This window comes from Hyaloscypha bicolor, assembly GCF_002865645.1.
Source record: "Hyaloscypha bicolor E unplaced genomic scaffold K444scaffold_15, whole genome shotgun sequence".
NCBI classification, from domain to species: Eukaryota; Fungi; Ascomycota; class Leotiomycetes; order Helotiales; family Hyaloscyphaceae; genus Hyaloscypha; species Hyaloscypha bicolor.
Window position 1 is genome coordinate 1,295,827 of NW_020194517.1, and position 22,764 is coordinate 1,318,590.

General features: G+C 50.3%; 10 protein-coding genes across 10 annotated transcripts; 6 read left to right on the forward strand and 4 right to left on the reverse strand.

Annotated features, from left to right (window-relative positions):
• Positions 1-694: 694 nt before the first annotated feature.
• On the forward strand, positions 695-1,399 carry K444DRAFT_640099 (vacuolar protein sorting-associated protein; the record flags this gene model as incomplete). Its single annotated transcript, XM_024884457.1, has 3 exons — positions 695-766; positions 816-1,229; positions 1,283-1,399. The coding sequence occupies 3 exons, from the start codon at positions 695-697 to the stop codon at positions 1,397-1,399; spliced, it is 603 nt and encodes a 200-aa protein (XP_024743065.1).
• A 76-nt stretch (positions 1,400-1,475) lies between these two features.
• Positions 1,476-4,100, reverse strand: K444DRAFT_165010 (uncharacterized protein). Its single transcript, XM_024870687.1, has 4 exons — positions 3,919-4,100; positions 3,440-3,866; positions 2,804-3,390; positions 1,476-2,683 (listed from the first exon to the last, which is right to left on the reverse strand). The coding sequence occupies exons 1-4, from the start codon at positions 3,965-3,967 to the stop codon at positions 1,701-1,703; spliced, it is 2,046 nt and encodes a 681-aa protein (XP_024743066.1). The 5' UTR covers positions 3,968-4,100; the 3' UTR covers positions 1,476-1,700.
• A 131-nt stretch (positions 4,101-4,231) lies between these two features.
• K444DRAFT_607602 (uncharacterized protein) lies at positions 4,232-5,326 on the forward strand. Its single transcript, XM_024879200.1, has 3 exons — positions 4,232-4,574; positions 4,630-4,689; positions 4,740-5,326. The coding sequence occupies exons 1-3, from the start codon at positions 4,355-4,357 to the stop codon at positions 4,901-4,903; spliced, it is 444 nt and encodes a 147-aa protein (XP_024743067.1). The 5' UTR covers positions 4,232-4,354; the 3' UTR covers positions 4,904-5,326.
• K444DRAFT_165027 (uncharacterized protein) lies at positions 5,124-8,101 on the forward strand. The gene is made up of 3 exons (XM_024870688.1): positions 5,124-5,888; positions 5,946-6,032; positions 6,228-8,101. Exons 1-3 carry the CDS (start codon positions 5,507-5,509, stop codon positions 7,739-7,741), a joined length of 1,983 nt encoding a protein of 660 aa, XP_024743068.1. The 5' UTR covers positions 5,124-5,506; the 3' UTR covers positions 7,742-8,101.
• Positions 8,102-10,863: 2,762 nt separating this feature from the next.
• Positions 10,864-12,431, forward strand: K444DRAFT_552762 (uncharacterized protein). The gene is made up of 2 exons (XM_024876594.1): positions 10,864-11,738; positions 11,790-12,431. The coding sequence occupies exons 1-2, from the start codon at positions 10,976-10,978 to the stop codon at positions 12,218-12,220; spliced, it is 1,194 nt and encodes a 397-aa protein (XP_024743069.1). The 5' UTR covers positions 10,864-10,975; the 3' UTR covers positions 12,221-12,431.
• A 47-nt stretch (positions 12,432-12,478) lies between these two features.
• On the forward strand, positions 12,479-14,942 carry K444DRAFT_165066 (uncharacterized protein). Its single transcript, XM_024870689.1, has 2 exons — positions 12,479-13,332; positions 13,383-14,942. Exons 1-2 carry the CDS (start codon positions 12,681-12,683, stop codon positions 14,897-14,899), a joined length of 2,169 nt encoding a protein of 722 aa, XP_024743070.1. The 5' UTR covers positions 12,479-12,680; the 3' UTR covers positions 14,900-14,942.
• A 42-nt stretch (positions 14,943-14,984) lies between these two features.
• K444DRAFT_624675 (UEV-domain-containing protein) lies at positions 14,985-16,878 on the reverse strand (the record flags this gene model as incomplete). The annotated part of the gene is made up of 4 exons (XM_024882432.1): positions 14,985-16,343; positions 16,396-16,631; positions 16,686-16,773; positions 16,825-16,878. The coding sequence occupies 4 exons, from the start codon at positions 16,876-16,878 to the stop codon at positions 14,985-14,987; spliced, it is 1,737 nt and encodes a 578-aa protein (XP_024743071.1).
• Positions 16,879-17,313: 435 nt separating this feature from the next.
• Positions 17,314-18,835, forward strand: K444DRAFT_640108 (indoleamine 2,3-dioxygenase alpha type; the record flags this gene model as incomplete). The annotated part of the gene is made up of 2 exons (XM_024884458.1): positions 17,314-17,604; positions 17,660-18,835. The coding sequence occupies 2 exons, from the start codon at positions 17,314-17,316 to the stop codon at positions 18,833-18,835; spliced, it is 1,467 nt and encodes a 488-aa protein (XP_024743072.1).
• A 341-nt stretch (positions 18,836-19,176) lies between these two features.
• Positions 19,177-20,487, reverse strand: K444DRAFT_659379 (NAD(P)-binding protein; the record flags this gene model as incomplete). The annotated part of the gene is made up of 2 exons (XM_024886344.1): positions 19,813-20,487; positions 19,177-19,729 (listed from the first exon to the last, which is right to left on the reverse strand). Exons 1-2 carry the CDS (start codon positions 20,151-20,153, stop codon positions 19,177-19,179), a joined length of 894 nt encoding a protein of 297 aa, XP_024743073.1. The 5' UTR covers positions 20,154-20,487.
• A 218-nt stretch (positions 20,488-20,705) lies between these two features.
• K444DRAFT_580957 (enolase C-terminal domain-like protein) lies at positions 20,706-22,751 on the reverse strand. Its single transcript, XM_024877724.1, has 3 exons — positions 22,419-22,751; positions 22,223-22,371; positions 20,706-22,173 (listed from the first exon to the last, which is right to left on the reverse strand). Exons 1-3 carry the CDS (start codon positions 22,526-22,528, stop codon positions 21,113-21,115), a joined length of 1,320 nt encoding a protein of 439 aa, XP_024743074.1. The 5' UTR covers positions 22,529-22,751; the 3' UTR covers positions 20,706-21,112.
• Between the last annotated feature and the right edge of the window lie 13 nt (positions 22,752-22,764).

Here is a 22,764-nt window from a genome sequence, read left to right on the forward strand (position 1 = left end):
AACCAACGAGAAATAATGAAATACCACCCTTCAAAGATGCATGACAAAAGGAGAGTACCTGTGGGCAATAATGTATTGTAATCCCTCAACTCTATGCAATTTATCACAGTCGGCGATGGTTTGGCTTACTCCTTTGAAAGTCCAGACGGATTGCCTGGCTTAGATAAGCAGCTCGACCGAACTGCAAGGGCACGAAAAGAGAGGCGGGCTGTCTAAATAGAGCAACACTGAAGGTAAGTGTTAGTCTGTTGCCTCAGCGAAACTGGAAGCATCTCGTTCATGTTCTGACTGGTGCCAATGGGGAATAGAGCAATAACTGATTTGGGATGCTCTGATCAAATCCAATCAACATTGTAAGACCACCGATGCCCCAACAACTTGTACGAGTTAAGTAGAAATCTGAGTTCTCATTTTCAACCTTAAAGTGCATTTTGAGGAAGTTGAGATGTTTTCGTCTGGAGCACGTGATGACGTATTTCATCCGAGCAAACAAGTCAAACCTCAACTCCCGACCGACCTTCTTCGTCAACAGGCAGAACATCACCCCCACAACTTTGCGCCAGAGATTCTGCAACACCTCAATTGAGGAATGCGAAGCTGTACACCAAGTAATTGGATGCGCCGGACCCTCTTCTAGCCAATGCTTGCTCAATAATCTCTCCCAAAACCCTCAACAACGCACCCCGCCGCAACCATGACATCCCGCCTCGTCCTCGTCATTGGAGACCTCCACATCCCAGACCGCGCCCTCGACATCCCCGCAAAGGCGAGCTCCCTCCCCAAGCCCAAGCACATCTCCTGACCCTGCCCCGCAGTTCAAGAAACTCCTCACCCCCGGAAAAATCGGCCAGACGCTGTGCCTCGGAAACCTGACCGACAAGCCCACCTACGAGTACCTGCGCTCCATCGCACCGGATCTAAAAATCGTAAAGGGAAAGTTCGATGCAGATGCGACCTCTTTACCGCTCTCTCAAGTCGTTACACATGGGAGTCTGAGGATAGGCTTCCTGGAAGGCTTCACGATGGTGGCGCCGATGGAGACGGATCTCATGCTCGCGGAGGCGAATAAGCTGGACGTGGATGTGCTGTGTTGGGGCGGTACACACAGGTTCGATGCGTATGAGTACGAGAACAAGTTCTTTGTGAATCCGGGTAGTGCGACGGGTGCGTTTACGACGGGATGGGTGGGCGAGGGAGAGGAGATGGTGCCGAGTTTTTGTTTGATGGATGTGAGTACAATCTTGGGATGATGAGATGAGAGATGCTGACTAGGGAATTACAGGTGCAGGGAATTGGCTTGACGCTTTATGTCTACCAGTTGAAGAAGAATGCCGAAGGGGTTGAGAGCGTGAACGTGGAGAAGATCACTTATACAAAGGTTGTCGGCGGTGGATCATGATACGGTGATATCAAGACCACTGCTTGTTTTTAGGAAGCCGGCGTCGGGGGTCTTAATGGACCGAAGCACGGAATATTTGACCACTGAATACTATTAAGGGCATGCGGTTTGGAAGGAAAAGCTATGCAAGGCGATCCTGTCGCTGTGCTCAAGTGGCGGCGTGACAATGGAGTAGAAGACTCTGTTGGTATCATATCACTTCCATAATCCTGAGAGCCTATTAATGACGCTAAACGCTTCGACCTATACAGAATCGCTCATCCAACCCAAACTCCGCCGATCAAAATATTCCTGTCATCATTCATAACATCATACTTCTTCTGCGTGCTGATATTCTGTCGCTCCTCGATGCCGCATCCGCTATGCCAGTCGTACTATTCGCTCTCTTCAAAATCTTCTCTGTCTCCGACTCCTTGCCGGATTCTGCTGTTGAGGATGAATTTCTCAGCCCAAGGGTCGACTGTCTTCGACGAGTGGTAGATCCCTCAACCTTTCTCGTCCCCTCTATGTCAGAGGCCTCACTCTCACTTTGCGCTGCACCGTCCCTTGGAACAGAAGAAAGCCTCCTCGAGACTCGAGAAGTTGTTTTCTCTTCCTTGGCTGGTTTCGGTTGTGCATCCTCAGGATTAGGCGAGGAACCCCTGAACTCGTATATGTCGAGCTTCGACATTGCCTTCGTGACGGTAGCCTCTTCTTCTTTCATCTTCTCTTTTGCAGCCTCATTTTCTTTAGCCTTCTCCCTAGCAGCAGCCTTTGCTCGCCTATTCTCTGCAAGAAGCGCCGCAATTGCACTTCCTGATGATGTTCTGGAAAGGTCTGCTTCTGCCTGACTCAGAATAGACTCGCGCCGTTTTCTGTGAGTCGTAATACTACTAGGAAACGTGTCCGACATGGGCGCTTTGCTACTGAGAGGACTGTTCTCCACGGTAGCTGATGATGCAGCGGGCATGCGTTTCCAGTCATCATCTGCTTCAGGCTCCGCTTTAATCGTCACCATGGTTGAAGGGGCCTCTTCTTCAAGCTTAACGCCGCTCCCGCGGTGAGCTTTCTCGTCCTTTGATACAGCATCGATCAGGTCTTTTGTTGGTCTCCGCATCTTATCCCGAAGATTGGGCTCTGCATAGCTAACAGCTGGTCGGGCTCTGCGACTCGGCCTCTGTCCTTCAGTTCCTGGCCCAAGATCTGGGGGTGGAGGTGTGTCCCGAGACTCCCTGACTGTGGATGGTTGTGATGAAGATGGTGAGAAGATATCAGGTGCTGCCGGCGTTTCCGGTTCAGGTTGGAGTTCAATAGATTTAATAGGTTCGACTGAAGTTTGAATACGGACCGGATCTGGCCTCCTCTCCCTTGTACGCTCCTTCACCGGAATCGATTTCGGCACCTCGGCTTTCGCTGATTTCATATCCTCCAAGATCAAACTCTTAGTGCCTTTCTTAGGAGAGTCATTGACGCTCTTTGGTGCTAGTACTTTTCTGACTGTAGCTGTCGATGCGGCGGGCTTTTCTCGAGGAGCTCCACGAGCAACAGCAAGTTCTCTTGTAATCCTGCCAGCGGGTTTTTCGGTCTGAGGCAGAACTTTGTTCTTTGCCTTATCCTCATTCGCAACCTTCGTGTACTTGAAACCGTCCGGAGAGCTTGGTGGTACAGGCAGAGTCAGCTCGTCGTCGTCTCGAACACTGAGCTTCCGTTTCGCTCCAGTCTTGAGTGATCCTGCCGCCTCTCGAACTCCGTGTGGTACTTCTACTTTGCTCGCCCTTCTAGACTCGGACGATCCTGTGCTATCCTTACGTTTCCTTCGTTGTTCCAAATTTATCGATAAGGCAGGGTCCAGGCCAGAAAGCTCCTCGTTTTCATCCCTTTGTGTCCTCTTTGGTAGGTCTATCTTGACAGGATCCTCGTCAACAAATTGTGACACTGGTGGAGGGCCAATTTCTGGAGAATCAGAGGCATCGGGCTCGGCATCAGCAACAAGACTCAGTATTTCCTGCCGTCTGTAATGCATTAGCATAAGTTCAATACTGGCCACGCAACTGAACATACTCCAGAGTTCGCCGAGGAAATAGCTTGTTCTCCAAGATTGGGGGCAGGCGTCCTTCAACAGCCTCATTCAAAGGGCATATGTTCTTCCAATTCTTCTGATCAGGGCTCGTGTTAGGGCTGGCTCCGGTAGTTTTCCCTGCCCGTGGCGGTTTCTTCTTGGCCGCAGGTTCATCTCCCAACCGAGTAATCAAAGCACTGATTTCGAGAAGCTTTGCCTCGAGTTGTGATTTAACAACTCCCGTATGATCTGCTATCCTTTGTGCTCTTCCATTTTCCAGCTCGGTTTGCAGTCGTAATATCTGCTCCCGGAGCCCAAGGTTCTCAGCCAGCAGTCTTGACGTCTCATTCTCAAGGTTGCGAATTCGCAGTGATTGTGTGGAATTAGCTCTGGCAATGTCGCGGTTCTGGCGCATAAACTTTCGCTTCACTGCGCATTCTGTCAGTGACTCATAGCATCTGCAGAGGCTGTTGGGACTCACGAGAGTCTACGGTTTCCGCTGGGGCTGCGGGCTCATTCAGGCGAGCCATTTGGATAGAGCATGCGGCAGTAAATTGCGATGGTCTTATTTAAGTTGTTGGTATTGCGCGCATGTGTTTTCAAACCCATAAAGCAAGCAACAGCAATTGTAGAGTTGTGTCTCGTGCTTCAAAGGTTGACAACAGAGAAATTTCGGGTCGGGGATCTGTCGTGTTTACTTTGGGTCGAAAGAGGTTAGACCCACATAACTGCGCTAGTGATTAGTTCCGATTCCGTTATCTTGACAGTCAGATTTAAGTTAACTCGAACTACAACGACACATCACAAAGGATGAAGAACGACTGGGAAACTTGCAAAACGCAAATTTTTCAAGTGTTTTATCATACCTTTTGAAAGTAAGACGAACATACAGCCAGGAAACAACACCGGTCCTTAAGATGTCCTACTCATCGCGACCCCTCCCTTCTCACTTGCAGCAAGCATCAACTACTGGGAACTCTGCATCGAGTGGACAATCACCGATACTACTCGCGCGGATCAATGAAAAGAAAGCAGAACTGGAAAACCTGAAGCAATTGAGAGATCTCAGTGCTGGCTTAGCAGGTCAGATGCAGATGCTGGAGGAGAAGTTGGCTACACTATCAGACGGAACAGAAGGTATACGATGGTATGGGACATAGCTCGGAATCGCTGCTGATTGAAATCGTTATAGCTGTGGCTACGGTATTAGGAAACTGGCACAATGTCCTTCGTGCGATCAGCATGGCTTCCAGTGAGCTCAACCCCTCCCTTTCCAAGTACATCTCACTAATATCACCATAGTGAAAATCCCTAGGCCCAAGGAAGGAGAAGATAATACCACAGTCAACGTGGAGAAGAAGGCCGACTCGGAGCTCCCCCTCCCGCAAACGCTTGTGCGGATACCAACAGAACATGCACCGATGCTCCAACAATCAAGTTCCGGTGGAGGCAATGGAGAGTCATAAGCTACCCCACGAAGGCGGGATGGACGAAATATATGAATGATGAGAACGTTTGGTGCATTGGGACGGCGTTGGCTATGGAAAGGAAGTCCGCTTGGCTGGAACTACTGTTGAAGCATCTCCCCTGCATGTGATACCCCTAGATCCTGCATGACAAGTGCCAAGCCATGAATTGCAGAATTTGGACTGTTGAACGCTAAGTACAACATGACACTCCCTCAAAAATAATGGTCAACTTTGCTTCTATAATTTTTGCTCGTCCGGTTGCTTTTTCTCCTATAATATATCTGCGCGTGACGCGGTCGCGAAAAGGTCGCGCTTGCCTTCTGCCGTTGCCATGACAATCTAGCCTGAAAACATTGTTTCAACTAGCTCAAACCGCCCGCATGGACATCCTCGCAATACCCACGAAACAATCGATAAGTGCACTGACAGTTTGCTCAATTCCACGATTCCATCCCACCTCAGCATTGCTACGTCGATCATACGCAAATCACTTCAATTGGCGCTTGATTTTGCTCCTTCGGCATCCGACTCTTGGTCTCTGGCGCGAAGATCTCCACTCCGCGATTGACGGACACAACGGCTGGCTCATCCAAGACGAACATGGCTCGAGTGACCCGATCGAAGAAAATCGAAATCGCTGAAGATCGTACTGCTATTGCAATCCAGACACCGTTGCCGGACATACCTAAGAAGCAGCCAGAAGCGCTCACGGAAATCCACAATACGATGGGAGCAGCCAATCTCGCCACGGACGACAACGTGGTAGCAAAAGAATTGAAGAACCTGAAGGCTGCGTATCGCAGTGCCCTTGGTGGTGGGAAGAGGGGCAAGAAACCAAAGGGACGTAAGAACAACAAACAAGACTCGCAAGCGGACTCGGAGGAGACTTTGGACAGTCAGGGACCTGCTCTTGAGGATTCTCCGGGCCCAGCCATCAATCTTGTTCCTGGTGCGACTCGTCAATTGCTTCAAAGTCGCGAAGGTAGCTTGGCATCTCTTTTGGTGAAAATGGCGGCCCTGAATCTAACGCAATCCCCAGAAGATCTTTCTGCGAGCCAAGAGCAGCAGACAAATCCCGCTCCAGCTGTTCGTCAAACCCGCCGGCAGATGGCAATGGCACAAGCAGGTCAGTATAACTTATCAGCTTCATCAAGTTCAAATGGATCACAGGACCTCTCAATGGCTCAGAAAATCCGCGGTCTTGATTTCCTTTCCCTTTTCGGTGATCACCCTACTGGCGCTTCTAGAGCTCACACTGGCTTGCCCTCAGGTCGAGGTACAATTTCTGGGGAACTCTTAACTGATTATCATTTATCTTTAGCGGAGGAAGCATTGTCAAAGTCTATGCGAGAGGCCACGGTGGAGGTTGTGGATAATGATTCATCAACTGATGGCGAAGATGTAGCAGATCGATGTTGTACAAAAAATACCACGGCAACTCATACCCCTGGAAAGTCACCGGTCAAGACACTTGAGGAAGTTGAGCGGGCTTGCGCATTGTCGGAAGATGCAAGACCCGCAGAAGACGGAGGCGAGGACTCCTTTGTGAAGCAGATCACTTGTCGCTCTCCCGCAAAGCCAGTTTCGCGCATCGAAGATTCTGTTGAGGCTTTGGATAAATTGGAAGAAGCTCTTGAGGCTCTCGATCAGGTTGCCATGGCCGAGAGAATGCTTTCACCAGAGGAGCTGAAGGAGAAAGTTGCGCAAGTCAAGGCTCAAGACTCCGTTGACCCGAGAGAGAAGCGGAAGGTTGTGAAAGAGACGGAGGCCAAAGGTGCTAGGAAGCAGACATCCACGAAAGGACAACCGGTGAAGCCTGGCTACGCATCCATGAGGGTCAAACCAACAGTTGCAAAGCAACCGGTCGTCAAGAAGGCCAGCTCTATGATATTTAAGCCAGCTGCAGAGAGCACAAAGTCAGATGAGGAATGTCCAAAGACCCAACCATCTGCTAAAGCACCAGTCAAAACCAAACGTCCAGTTAGTCTTCTGCCACCCAAAGAGCCTGCCAAATCCACCAAGCCACCGACTCGACCCACATTCCAACTCCCCGGTGAAGCGGTGGCTCAAAAGTTGAAGGAAAAGCGTGAAGCTCGTCTCGCTCAACGCGAATCCAGCGAGGACAGTTTCCATACAGCACGGGTGGTTTCAGGACCGAAGATCAAGTCTACAAAGCCTCCTACCAGGCCAACCTTCGTTCTTCCAGGAGAAGCGGTATCCCAACGGAAGCGAGAGGCCCAAGAGGCGAAATTGCGGGCACAAGAAGAGGAGGAGCGTAAGCGCAGAGAGTTCAAAGCTAAACCAATTCGCAACAGTATTTTGCCCGATTTTGTCCCTCGCGAAACAGTTGCTAGTCTTGCACGACGAAGCAAGATTGGTGTCGAGGGTATGGACTTGGGAGACTTTGCTGGCTCTAAGAGAGGCTCTCTTATCGTCGGAGGTCATCGCCCTTCTCTCTCACAGGCCACAATGGCCAACACTTCTGCTCCGCGTACGAAGGCCCCAGTCCCTGTTCGAAAGCCGTCACCAACTACCTACGGTCCATCCATGAGTGGCAAGGCCCTGCAACGCAGCGTCTCCGTCACGGATGTCCAGGTTCAGCGTCAGCGTGCAAAGGAAATCTATAACCGGGACAACAAGATGGCTGAAGATATCGAGAGGGAGAAGAGAGAGCGTGAGGCTGCTGCTAAGCGCGCCAGAGAGGAGGCAGCCGAGAGAGGACGACAAGCGAGCCGAGAGTGGGCAGAGAAGCAACTGGCGAAGAAGATGGCTGCTGGTGACAAGGGAATGAGCGCTGGTTATGGTCCTGGTGGTCAGATGGGATTGAAGGCATGAGCTTTGGGCTTACAAGTCCCTCAGTCTTGTGGTATTATCAATCTTCCCAAGTGTTGCGGTTCGGTTTCAGTTTTCGTCAATGATGACCTCAAAGCGTATGCGTTAGGAGTTGTCTGACTATTTTCATACCTTTTTGCTTTCTGGGAGCGGGCATGTGGCGTTTACTTTTTTATGCTCATGCTCATGTTCTTTATCGGAAGTCCGTTATGAGGAGTCTTGTGTCTTTCTGGACATAGGTTTCATCGGAGGAGTGAGGGGTCATTCAGTTGACGCTGTAGGATTATCGTTTACGGGGTTGGTTGACATTGTTCAAGTAGTAGTTTTCTGAGGAAGAAATACAAATTATTCAATGAGGTGTTGGAATGCTATGGGTGTGAAAACTGTGCCGTGAGAACTTCAGTCGAGTGACCAAAACACTAAGTGTACTATGATCTTATGCGAAAACAAGCAGCACTTTGTAAGGTGAGTTGGGTCATTGTACCAGAATTACCAGACACTTCTGAATATTCGACTTCTGTGATTCCGTCTGGTATTTCGTTCGCGCCTTTCCCACCTATTTCAGTTAACAGCAACTTAAATAATCAACACCTACCTCCGGGACCGTGATGAATGGAAAGAGTTGACTCCGAATACAGTCACATCATTGCCTTGCGTTCGTTCCCCAAAGAATTGGAGGACAGTCCTCCTCAGATCCCGCTCCGCATCCAGCTTCCTAAGCATCGCGTGAGCTCTCCAACTCCTCTCGGAGATCACCTCAACTTTTCCACGACCCATGTGCTTCACTTTCCAGAATCAATACAAGCTCCAGGAATCGCGGAGCCTCGCAGGAAACTTGTGGTGCCTCCAATCGTGGTCGAGAAATCACACACGGTTTCTCCTAGCATGTCACCCCACTGCTGAACCCCGTGGCCAGGCGCACTTGCCCGACAATTTGATTTAAAACCCATCCCATATTTCTCCCATAGCTTTATCGGCCCGTATTGCCAAGACAAACGGCACCGAAGCTACAGCAATTGGCCAACAACAAACCTGGAAAGCGAGCGTGTTGATCGTGAATCCAGAGCTATGTCGTCATGACCGAGTAGACGTTCGAGCCTTCCCGGGGTGCTAACCAGGTGCCATAAAGTCCTGAATGCAGCTATTAACCTGAACCGCTCTTCAGAAATGCAAAAAAGGACTTCTAGCAAATTAGCAGCTGTCAATCAGCCCGCACGCCGGGGAGTTGACATGGGAGCTCAAGCTTGGAGATCGATCGCAAGCTAACAGAGAGTGAGACTACGAAACTCACCAGTTAAGAAGCTCCAAATCTCCAAATCTTAGTTCCTAGCTTCCAAGTGCAGCCGGAAACCTCTTTGGCTCTTCTAAAATGCTTCAAGTTCTTGCAGCTACTGCCACGGCTTCTTTTGCTGAAAACCTCAACTACCGAAGTCCTTCCTACCACCACGCTGGACTCGGAGTTTCCATGAACCATCAGCAACGTGGGAACCTGCAAAGCCGAACTTTGCTCACGGAGTTGCCTCCGGTGATCCATATAACAAGTTGGTCATTCTCTGGACACGAGTTGCTCCATCTGCCGACAATGACAAGAGCGATATCACTTTCTCTGGACGTTTTCACTCTACAGCCACAAGACAAACGAATATGTGGATGCTAGCAAAGCTCCCGTCTGTGCGGAATGGAACGTGGCTAAAGATACTGCTATGAAGAAAGTTGTCTCTCATGGAACTGCCTGCACCTCGTCAAACATTGGTTATAGAAGAACGTTGAGTAACTTGCTTCATTGAATTAAGGACGGGAAGTTCTCAGAGGTAAGACCTCTTCTAAAATACACTCTCAGAACAAGGAGCCTGGTAGAACAAAGATAGGAGCAGATTCTAGAGTCTCCTAGAACCAACGATTATCCTGTCAAAGCTGAGGCCAAAGAGTTAGAGCCGTACACCAGATACCGTTGGTCTATAGATTAAGATTTATGTGTTATACTCTGACCAATTTAACAGGCTATCAATTCAGCATTTACAAGTAAAACAATGTCAGCTCACTTGACCGAACGAAGACCATCCCCAGCAAGGCGACAAGGCCAACACTGCTGTCAAGAGGTCAGTGTACTATGCAGCAATTACCCCTTCGGATTCTTCAACGCATTTGGAAACCCTGCTCGAAAACATTCTGTTGATTCTGTGATCATTATATCTACGAATACAAGAACGGAGTTGACACCCACCTGATATTCCATTCTCCGAAGCATAAGAATGTGGTAGAGGATTCTTGATTGCACATGACAAAAAGTTCGCAAATCCTCCTATCCTTTGGCAGTGCCTCCCCCATTCTTTTAAACCTTACTGCCAAGCATTTTGGGGTTCCTAGGTGTCTCTTACGTCTTTATCTCTCGCAAGGTTCCTCCCCGAGATCAAGTATCAGTGGATCAAGCTTACCCTTCCTCGGATCGCAGGGTGCAGAAAAATTGTTATTAAATTCTATAAAGGCCAATTCAAGGATGAAGTGAATTGGCATGCCCCTATTCTGAAGGGGGTGCGGCACGTGATGTGATCTTCAACGCCTCCCGCTCCCGTCGATTCCGCTTCCGCTTGATCACCAACCGCCAAAGCTTCTCGGGATATCTACATGCCGTGCCTGGCAAGAATTGCCAGTCAATGTCTCATTATGAGCTCTGCCGAGTAGTCTCGCATTGGCTCCCGTCCTTCCCGCTGCAAGTCTTCCCACGATATTCACTTTTTGGGGATCCTGGTGGTCTGACGTGGCTGAAAACAATTTCAAGGACTAGCGAGGTGTTGATGTCTTGGGCCTCTTTCATTTCTCTCCAAATCCGCTTCAGATGGCGTCCATCTTCAGCTCTAGTTGGCTGAACAATATGAAACCCCTCATTCTTTATTTTGATTATGCCTTCGCCTCCGTCTTCGTGGGACGCACCCCGCGGGACATGTTCTACAATATCTGAACAGTCATTGTCAGGTGAGTATCATCAGTAGATTTCGACTCTGTGCGAAGACAGTCAAGGTGAACGCTCATATTATCTGGAGACACCGTGTTCTACTCATCGGGGGATGAAACGGGATGAGTATATCAGGACTCCATCAGCTCTTCCCACTCATTTCCTTCTCCCAACAGCTTGGTCTTGGTTCTTCACCAATTCACCCCTCGCTTCGCGTCGCCAACTTCGTTCAGATCCTTGAACCTTTCTTTCTCTTTCATAAGTTTCTCCCATTTGCAACAGCAATGAACTTTATGATGGCTTCTTCCAATGGCTTCGATCCTTTCTCCCAGAACGTCACTTTCCTCATGAAGGATGGCGAAGTCATCAATCTCGGTGTATCTGCCATCGACAACTGGTACCTCTACTCTATCAAGACCAGCATCAACTATGGTGCACAGCTCGGCGCCTGCTTCGTCATGTTCTTCGCCACAGCTCTGCTTACCCGCGAGTCGCAACGTGGCAAGCCGGTCTTTATCCTCAATCTCGTCTCACTCTTCCTTGGTACTCTCCGAGCTCTTCTCCTGGCTGTCTGGTTTACAAGTCCTTGGTCAGAGTTCTACTCCTACTTCAGCGGGGATGTCAGTCGTGTCGGCCGAGCTACCATCGCCACCTCCGTCGCAGGCACCGTCATTCCTGTTCTCATGACCCTAACCGTGAACGCATCGCTCGTCCTCCAAGCTCAAACCGTCTGTAAGGTAATGAGGAGAAATTACTACTACGGCACCTGTGCTCTCGCCTTCTTGGTCCTCTTGCTTGCCATCAGCTTCCGTTTCACACAATGCATCACCAACTCCATGGCAATCATGTCGGACGGCACATACTACAGCAAGTTGTGGATCAGGACCGGCGCTTTGGCAACCGAGACCATCTCAATCTGGTTCTTCTCTGCCATCTTCACTTGGAAACTCTTCTGGACCATCATGACGCGCAGGAAGCATGGATGGAACAACATGAACCCAATGCAAATCCTCATGATCATGAGTGGCTGCACCATGGTCATTCCTTGTCCGTATCTGTTTTATCTCACTCGAAGTGACCCCTGACTAACTTTAAAAGCCATCTTCGCCGTCCTCGAATACACCACCATTGAGTCATTCCCCGATGCTGGCACACTCGCACTAACAATGGTGGCACTCCTGCTCCCGCTTTCCTCACTCTGGGCTGCCATGGTCACGACAGCACAAAGCTCCTCGTTCAACCTCTCCAGCATCATCGGCTCTCAGCAATCACATGAAAATATGTCTAGAGATTGCTCAGAGTTGGGACGCAAGACTTTCTGCAGCCAGTCGACATTCACTGGCCCTCTCGAGTCATTCAAGGACAGAAAGGGCAGCTTGGCCCCGATCAGTCCTTCAACTATTGATTCCATCGTCGAGGCTCCGCCCCACGCCCGACGAGATAGCACCGAGCTTGACCTTGAGGCCATGGGCGTTAGGGTTGACAAGTCATACAGTGTTCACAGCGGAAAAGGACTGGTCGGAAACTGAACTCTTGAGAGTGATTGGATTGATTGGCTGATAGATGCAGCGCGAGATGTATTTTCTGGCGCTGGCGCATCACTTCTGGATTCTGACTGCGTAGGGTAGATCTGCGATTGGTGAGCTGCTTTGCTGTTTCCAACGGTTACCTTGGGTCTGTACTTTGAGTCTTCACTTACATACACGAACTTTCGTGTTCTTACTTCTGGGTATCAACTAGTAGCAGCAGCGGAATTGAAGTCTGTTGCACTTTCCCAAATGATTCTATTCCAGTTGGTGAAATGAAAGTGAAGCGTGTGCGGCATTTGTTATTTCCAGCCTCCAAAGGCGGAAGGAGCCAGTAAGTATTCTCTTAGATCCCCCAAACTTTTCCTGTCACTCCCCTCCACTTTCTTAATCGACATCACTTTGAAAGAGAGCAGTTGGATTGCTGCGAATTTGCAAAGCTTTCCCAGTCTTCAGCAACAATATGGACTTCGATCCGGTAAACTCACTTTTTGGATCGCCTCCCCGAGACGGACGGCGTCGACAGAATCAAACATATCATACTCCTCCAAGCAATCAAGGGATCCCGAAAACCGATGAGGAAACTCTACTGCAAGGCGCAAATACCCAGAGATCATACGTCCCTCGTGGAATCAACCTCAACCTCATATCACGAATCAGCAAGTTCGAGGCACTCGATGCTCTGAGCACGCCAATCAAACTTCTTTCTCTTCGACCAGCACATCTACAGATATCCCGAAACTCGGCCTCACTCAAAGGGACGGAAACGAGCCATAGAAAGAGGTTATCAACAATCCCCACTCCCTCAAGCGAAGGTCGAGACGAATATACACGAATCGGTGATAACTTCACTTCCAAACAAGTCACCCTCGCCTCCAAATCCAGGAAATGGTTCTCCCCCAAGACAATCGATTCAAAAAAGGTTCGAGGGTCGCAAGCCTCATACAAGTCAGCGAACAGAAGGATCCCTGGGGGCATGCCGAACGCCTCTCAAAGCAAAGCAATTGGTATCGTGGCAAGTGCATATGTGCAAAATGAAGCTCCGGCGAGGAAGAGCAGTACGAAGGATATTATCAAGCTCTATGATGGTAGTTCGGACAAAGTCGTTTCAAAGGGTAATTCTCACCTTTGAATTTTGAGCTTGACTAATGATGCTCTTTGACAGCGCCATTGACAGGGAAGAAGACGGAACCACAACCCTCGGCGCTCGCAACAACACAAGTCACACCTCAAAAAGGTACGAAGCATACCAAACCATCTCCTGGTGCTTCAACAACCAGCTCCAAACGAAAGCAGATGGCGGGGCAGAATGCAGCTCCCAGCACGCCGACGAAGACTTACCAGTCCCTGGCTGCTAAGCAACGGCAACCTCTCAATAGACCGCATACACCAACTTCTACCATCCATTCTAAACCTTCCCCTTCGAAATCTTCCATCAGCAAAGTTTCAAACGGCACAGTAATCCGAACCAAAAGAAGCAACCATACCATGCGAGCGAAGTCTGAAAAGTCGCCCGTTCGTGTTACCCCTAAAACGGGTATTGCTAACAACAGCCGCTCGCAAGCACCTTCTAACAGAATACAGCCAAAGCCTTCCGTCGCCGAAGAGAGGGGACGGGTACTGGTTAGGCCAGATTGCAAAGAGAATCCTACTACCAAGCTCAGCTTGGATCAGCGAAAAATTAGCAGCAAAATCGAGGAGCTTTATCGTGCGAAAAGCTTGGAAAGAAACCATGATAGCTTGCGAGAATTTGGCTGTTCACAGGATTCCCTCTCTACAACAGCTAGAACATTGCCGCGTGTCCACACCACTCGACAGACAGATTTCGAAGACGACAGAGGAAGAACACAGTCGAGAGTCGCTGATATCAGGACGAAATTTGAAGGAGCGGCTCAATCAAAATCTCCGATACCAGTGGCTCCGCCATCGCTTCCCATGCCTCTCTTCTCCAATATTTCACCCTTTTCGAAGGAACGTAAGGCAACTGCTGAATTACCGAATCCGTCACCGGCTCCCGTCTTTCATCCACTCAGCCCGTCCAAGAGAAGTGCAAACATATCGCCGAAAACAGTGCAAGAACCGGAGGCTGTTCGAAAAGGGAATGATAAAATGATACAAAATGTCCCTGAAGTCTCATCGTCACTCTTTGCGACTAAGAGACAGTCGACGAAGAAAAGTGGTACTATCAGAGACAGAATCAAGCTCTTCGAGAGCATACAGCAAACAAAAAAGCACGAGTGCGAAAGGAGCAAGACAAGCTATGCTCGCAAGATCAGAACATCCATGAAAAACTTGTTCGATTCCGGTTCACGTAAAAGCGGGGAAGATGGCGGAGGAGGATTGAGCACCCAAGAAGTGCAAAGCATAATAGATGAATCCCAAGACACGGAAGCTCTGCTGCCGAAGACAAAGAAAAGAGGGACCCTTGTTGGAAGATGGGCGACTTTCCAGGAGGTCCCTCAATCAAATACCACGGATGGGACGATGAGTGAGAAAGGAGGATCGCCATGTGCAGAAGGAGTAACGGTGATGATTGTGAAGGAGGCGGAATGTTGCCTGAAGCAACCGAAACCTGTGCGAGTAACGGAGATGAAAAGAATGATGTTGCTATGCAGAGAGCGCGTTGGAAGCATAATAGAGAAAGAAAAAGGCCGGGTTGTGCTGCAGGCGAGGAAACTTTGATATTGGTATCTTAGTGGAACTTTCTTCCTCTCATGACTTCACTTATCTCCTCTCTCATCATCTCTTCATTAATATCTCATCGTGATCAATAAGTCGCCAGCCCCATCCCGCGCCCAATCTTCTTCGCAAGCGCCTTCTTCAAATACCACTCCCTCGCCAAACTCCTCGTCATCTTCGCAAACACACTCGCCTCGATCCTGCCCCTTTCCACCGCACGCCCAAGCACGAATAACGTATCGCCTAGACTCCGCTCTTCGCTCACAAGCTCGTATAACTGGTTGGCTACCACCGTAGGCGCAACGAGCAACTCGTCAACATTTGGCGCGGTTCGGTGCTGGCTTGACTCAATCATTGCGTCTGCATCATGCAGCGCTGTGTGGAGGATATTCGTATTCGTTGTCAAGAGGCTGTTTAGTGCTTCGAGGGAGGAGATTTCAGATTGCATGGTGTTTAGAGCGCTGAGCATTGCTTCGTGTTGTGCTGCTAGTCCGGGGAGGGAGGAAGATGTCTGGTTGCGTGTGTGTTGTCGTTGGGAATACAAGGAGCGGCTGAGGTTGTGCAGGAGCATGTCTTTTTCTGGGTTTGGAGGTATCGGGGGAGCGGGTAGGTTTGTGGAGGCGTGGGAGGGAATTGAGAGGACGAGGGGGGCGTCGAGGAGGTCGGGGGGTGGTGGGGGTTTTTGTTGTGGCTGTTGTTGCTGAGGTGTGAATTGGGGTTGGTATTGTTGTTGCCATTGGGGATTTGGTAGCTGGCCTTGGTAGGGTTGTTGCCGCGTGTAGGAGGGAGGCATGGGTTGTTGATTCTGATGTGTGTTAAATGTCTGTGGTTTGAGGATTGATTTGGGTTGTGGTTGGGGTTGGGGATTGGGTTGGGACTGGGGCAGCGGGAAGGTTTGGGCATGGGAGGGCCGTCGGAACGGATCCAAGGGGGGAGTTATTGGACTGACTGGACTGTATGAGGCTTCTTGTAACGTTGGTTGCCCTTGAGGTTGGGGAGGCAAAGGAGGTGCCGTCTCATAGCGAAGACTACTGCTTCTCTGAGAATTTTCGTATGGAAGGGTACTGCTTCTTTGAGGAGCATAGTGTGGCTCATTGGGTTGTTGTTGGGCTGGGAGTCCATATCGCCCACTGTCGTATCCTTGCTGTGGAGGCAAAGGAGGTAACGGAGGCCCGCTATCTCTCGAGGGACCAGAAGGAGAGTATGTGTGTGGATTGTTTATAGGCTTCGGTGGAGGAGGCGGAGGTTGGGACTGGGGCCTCTCTGTGTGGCTTGGAATTGGCGAACTTGTTCGAGCTACCCCAACCCCGGGAGGAAGTGGTGGCACTGGAGGGGGGATCACAGCAGGCTGTGGTCGAGGGGCATTTTGTTGTTGTCGAGAAATGACCGGAGGTTCCCTCCCAAAAATATCTCGTAGAATCGCCAGGAAATCCATGATATTCGACCTCTATAAAGGTGTCAGAAGTTTGTTTATTGGCCTCTAATACCCCACCACTTACGTCGAATTCTGCAAATCCCGCCAAGTACGGATGGTATATCTTGCCCTGCGGATCAACATGTTGACCCGGCCTGACCATCATTCCCTCCGTTGGTGTCACATATACAAGAGGCGCTTCCGATGGATATGCGTGCGGTACCCATAGTGCTATCGGAAATCTATAGGTTGTCCCACGAAAAAGGACAGGCAGTGTGCCTGAAATGTGGAGGAGGAGTGCCGACACGCCATTTTCGTAAGCTTCAGAGGCTCAAGTCAGTATTGGGAGAAGCAATGCAGGTGCAATATGCGTACTGTACACGTCGGTTCGCGGAGATAGGGAGGAATAATGCGAGAGCGCCTGCGCTACGTCGTTGTATGTGCGGGTCACATCTGTATATTCCTAGGCATACTTAGTAGTTATTCCCTAACAGAAGTATCTCGAAATACTTACACTGGTCAAGACGCTATATAGCCAGTTCAAAACCTGCTGTCTAACAGCAGCCATTGTTACCTTGGTTCGGGCATTTTGTTGCTACCTGAAGCTATTCGCAAGTGACGAGGTCAACTGCTTGGCTGCCACGTGATCTCATCGGCGAAAAGATAATCCGCTGAGCTCGCTTATTGGCCAATTGATTGAAAAGTCCGGCCCAGGTCCTCTTTACTCAGAAATTCACCCGCCGAAGTCGCCCGATTTGTAAACCTTCGTCTCGGCGTCATGGAGCGAGCCTCTTCCCGGCCTTGGTGGGGTGCTGAGGGGTTGAAAAAGGCGAAACGGCGCCACGAATATTTCGGATCACGCAACTCTTCTTTCTCTTCCAAAGTCACCGTCCTTGCATGCACCGTCCTTCAAAAGAAATCATACGGCTGAGGAGTATCGGACAAGATCTGACTACTCCTTGCGTCTGGCACGAAAAACCAACAACGCCCCACCAAGAAAAGCATGCTACCTCCTGTCCCGGTCCTCAGCGACTATGGAATCTCTCCAGAATATGGATTCCTTCCGGCCGAGTTGCCTCTTGAGAGGCTCCCTGACCCATATTACAACAAGTGGGAAGCTATCGTGGCAAACCTTCAGGGCTTGGTCTTGAGCAAGCGCTTGCGAGGAGTCATTGAGAGACTTCCTATTCTCTCAACTGCTGGTTTGGAACACGACTCGGAATGGCGGAGAGCGTATTCATTGTTGTGCTTCATGGCTCATGGCTACATCTGGGCTGGAGACATCCCCTCAGAGGTTTGTTGATCTTTGGCTCGGACACAAGGCTCTGAGCTAACTCCACCCTCTCTAGCGCCTGCCAGCAGCCATCACAATTCCGCTCATCCACGTCTCCACCTATCTTGAAGTTTTACCAGTCGCTACATACGCTGCTGTGTGCCTCTGGAACTTCAAGCCCTTATTTGCAGATGAGCACGTCGATAACCTCGAGAATCTAGCCACCCTCACGACGTTTACCGGCTCCATCGACGAGTCATGGTTCTACCTCGTTTCGGTTGCCATCGAGGCACGAGGAGGCCCGATACTTCCTCTCATGCTCACTGCTATTGAGGCGGCCAGAGTCAACGACAGTCGCACCGTGGCAGCTTGTCTCAGAGCGTTTGCCGAAAGACTCGATGATCTGGGCACTCTCCTTCAACGCATGCATGAAAGCTGCGACCCACAAGTTTTCTACAACCGCATCCGTCCCTTCCTCGCAGGAAGCAAGAACATGGCAGAGGCAGGATTGCCCAATGGTGTGATCTACGAGGATGGTACGGGCAAGGAGAAATACAGACAATACAGTGGTGGCAGCAATGCACAAAGTTCCCTCATCCAATTCTTCGACATCATTCTTGGCATCGAGCATCGTCCAACTGGTGAAAAGAAGGACCCTGCTTCCGAGAGCGAGAAAGAGGGCACCGGACCTCCGCTCAAGCATAATTTCCTGCTAGAGATGCGAAAATATATGCCTGGACCGCACCGCCGTTTCCTCGAGGATGTCACCAAGGTCGCGAATCTCCGCGATTATGTGGAAGCACATAGCAATAACCGCGAATTGACTGTGGCTTACGACGCCTGTCTCGCAATGCTTCGAGCATTCCGCGACAAGCACATCAATATCGTCTCTCGCTACATCATCATCAAATCCCGCGAGTCACGCTCTTTGTCTCGCTCCAAGAGCCCCGTTGCAGAGCGCCGCAAGATGGATATCGCTACCGCCTCTCGTCAAGACAAGAATGATTCTTCTAACAAGAAGAAGTTGAAGGGAACGGGCGGTACGGCCTTGATTCCATTCTTGAAGCAGGCACGTGATGAGACTGGAGAGCCGGCTATTGATTCCTGGGCTAGACGTGTGATGAATAGGGATTTCAGCACGAGAGGCCAGGGTGATTTCTTCCTTGGCAAGGAGGAGGCGACGGATGGCGAGTGTGGATTAGCGGGAACTTGGAGTATTGATGAGAATGTTGGGGGTATTTGTCACTACTAAGCATTGGCTGGAGCAGATATGGCACTCTTGCGAAAGGTAGAGAACCATTCAGCATATTCAGTGATATGAATGTAGGTTTTTGGATGATTAACTGGTAGTTTTGGAACTACGCAGCATGATGATGCGGTATGAGGCGTGAGCGAATGAATTACGAGAACTCTTCTCCCTCCTTGCAAATGTTAACCTTCGCTACTTTTGATTACATTGTGTGATCCAAGGTTGCCTATATTATTAGCTTTTGGGGAATTCAGCGCAGGAGATCCACCCATAAATGCTTTCTGCAAATCCATGCCGATATCGACGCCCGCTTTCAAATCCACCACCACCACCACCCATCTCAATCATTGCAGATTAACAAACAACCCCCCATCGACCAACAGTTGCGCTCCATTAACATACCCACTCAAGTCCCTACACGCCAGGAAAACCGCCGGCCCCGCCATGTCGCTCGGCTCCCCGGTTCTCCCTAGCGGTATGCGTCCCTCCATATACCTCTTCTTCTCCTCATCCGCCAGATCCTCTTCATTGAGCTGCGTCCTTATCGTCCCCGGCAACAACGCATTACACCTGATCTTGTACTTCCCCAGCGCTACCGCCATCGACTGCATTAGGGAGAGGACACCGGCTTTGGTGGGCGTGTAGTGCGTTTGCTGCCCGCCGCCGACGAGCGCGCTGATGCTGGAGATGGCGATTATGCTGCCCCCGCGGCCCTGTAGGGCCATTTGGCGCGCGGCAGCTTGGCAGCTGTAGAAGGCGCCGTCGAGGTTTATGCGCACGGTTGAGGCGAAGAGGTCGTGGTCGAGACTGTAAATACACCTTCCATCAGCACTCAGTTCGTTTACACCATTCCCAAATTTGCGTTTCTTCATCTCTCTCTCTCTTCCTATTCTCGCCCTGCAAAATTAAGAAAAAAAGGAAAAGGGGGGAGGGGGGGATGCATAGGGAGAAGAGTAGAACAGGGGATGAGAGAAACGTACTCCAGAAACTCAGCAAACTGGCAAACCCCCGCATTGCTAACGAAAACGTCCAATCCGCCAAACTCCCTCACCGCGCGCTCCACCAGCTCCTTCCCCGTCTCCGGCTTACTCACATCGCCTGCTACCTCAATCAACCTGCCTGCCTCTGGTTCATCCCGTTTTATCTCGGCAGCGAGAGATATAAGGGAGGCGACGTGGTGCGCGTCAGAGGGCAGGTTGAGGTGGTTGATGGCGACGTTGCAGCCCTGCCGCAGGAACTCGAGGGCGATTGCGCGGCCGATTCCTGTGGTGCCGCCGGTTATGGCGGCGGTGAGGCCGGTGAGGAGGGAATGGGGTGGCATTGGGGGTGTTGTGGGTTTGATTTTTTGTGACGATGGGAGTGGGAAGTGAGGTTTGAGGGTTGAGGGGGGGAGGTAGAGGGGTGTTGTGATGTCACTCGGAACTCTCAGTTCGAATCAAGGTTGTGAAATATGAAGCTGAAGTGAAGAAATTGGGAATAAGGTAAGGTGGAGTAGAGATGCAAAGATAGTCAACAGACATCGCGTACTCTCCCCCCCTCTAATTACTTGTAACCGTGGGTCCAGAGAGCACAGACATTCTACCATACAAAACACCCGCGTCAAGAGGGCCCACAATTACAAGTAATTAGGGGGGGGGAGTAACAGTCGAGCTCGAGTCTCGAGTTGATTTCTCTGCGCAAAAACGAAGGTGTGACGTGGGGTGTCTCGGCACAACGCGATCAGCGAGGGGACCCCTGCTCGCTCCCCGCGATTCGGGGTTCTGGGTTAATGTGCACCGAGGCCAGGGGATGAGACTTCCTCCGTCGGGTGGAAGGAAGATTGAGAATTTCTGGAAGCGGACGGATGCAGGAAGCGCGAGGAGAGGGTGTAGGTGGCGGAGATCTCAGATATTGGTGGAACGTGATGGTATTTATAGAGAGGAGATGGGGTGTGAGGAGCGGAGAGGTGCTGGAAGGGGAAGAGCTTGAGGGAGTAGCGTGTGTTTGAAGTTGGCTGAGTTGACGATCGTATTTAAAAATCTTCTCGGAAAAGAATTTTCTCTGCTAGTGAACTAGAATTGGATGTCTCTCCTGCTATGACTTCTCAAAAAGGGGGCACTCGCTTCATGTTCGCTTAGGAAATAGAGGAGCGAGTGGGTTTACGGCATGTATTATGAACTCCATCCAAATCCACCGGTAGCTAGGCACATAGGAGCATTCTATGGAGATGCTTTAAGAACGGAACGCAAGAGAAAACAAACCCCCCATATGTGCCAAATCCATTAGGCATGCCGAAATAGTCTATGAAGTTGTCAACTGCTTCACTCCATCCACAACACCATTAATGATTCCATTTTCCTCGGGCTTCTTCTGCTCGACAGCCCTACCCAAAGGCCTCTCTGGATTTGGGGTTAACAGGTATTGTGCAGGAATCAGTCTAGCTGCTGGGTTGACTGTCAATCCAAAACCTGGCTTGTCGAGTTGCGAGACATTGAGATAACCATTGACAGGGATCGGTTCGTCCAAAAAGAGATCTCCAAAGACTGGCAAGACACTCTTTCCGTCGGGAGAATTGGCTAGATACTCTTGGAAGGGGCAATTGGTCTGAGAGACGACGAAATGGTAACTGTAAGGTCCACTGGCGTGAGGAACAACCGGGATATCGTACGCAGATGCCATCGCTGCAACCTTGAGGAGCTCCGTGAGGCCTCCCAACCACATGACATCTGGCTGAATGATATCGAGATTTCGACCCTCAATCAACTTTCGGAAACCATATCTCGAGTACTCATGCTCTCCAGTTGTAAATTTGAGCTGAGGATGAGCGCGCTTGATTTGTGCAAAGCCGTCTGTGTCGTCGGGTGAAAGGCATTCCTCCCACCAGTTAATGTTGAGGTCCAGACAGGCGGTAGCAATCTCAATCGTATATGGAACGTTGAGACTCATATAACAATCCACCATAATGGGAAAATCCGGACCCACACTTTCTCTGTGTTTCCGGAGAAATTCCACGTTCTTCTTGAGACCCTTGTGGCCTTCCTCGGGACAGTATGGCAGTGGAACTTTTGCACCCCAGAACCCCATAGCTTTTGCAGCCGTTGGCTCTGGGCCAGTGCAGTAGAAGTCCAGCCTGTCCCTTGTGGCGCCTCCGATCATCTTGTATACTGGCTCATTTCTGATCTTGCCAAGCAAATCCCAAAGTGCCAAGTCGATGACCGAGATGACAGCAACTGGGAGTCCTTTTCGCCCGTAGAACATTGAGCCTCTGTACATTTGTTCAAAAAGGTGATTTGTGTCTCGAGGGTCGGCACCGATCAGGAATCGCTCGAAATGTTGGTGAACAAGCCAGCATGCAGGAGGGCCTTCGGAAAATTAGGGGCTGTGTAAATATTGCCAACGAAGTGCTCTTACCTCCAAATCCAGTTGCGAAACCAACGGTGCCATCAGAGCCTTCAATCTCAACGCAGAAGGAGCCCAGAACATTGATGCCCCAACTTGTTCTTGAAGCCCGGTACTTCTCCCATCGCGACATTGGCGTCGATATAGGTGTGTCGATCAACCTGGAAGAATATCAGCACCAGTCTGTCAAGAGCAGACTCGGACGTACCAATGGCCTCCTTTGACATTGTGGTAATCCCCTCCAGATCCGACGCCGTCTACAACAAACGTACGGATGGCCTTGATCGTGGGGAACCCACGAGCTGTAGTTGATGCCATGATGCGAGCGGGGAGGGAAGATGTTCCAAGGAAGAGTGGAGGCAGGAAAGAGATATGAAAAAGGTGAAGTTAGGATTGCAAAGAGGCTATTCTAGAAATATGCTCCAAGGTATTTAACGGAGCGAGCGACGTCTGTTTCGCAGGCAAGAATGAAGCGAACGAAGGTGGAAGGAGCGACTCGGCGAAGCTCTGGTGGGGTCATTTTCGGTGCATGATGTTCCAGGACCGAGGCGGAC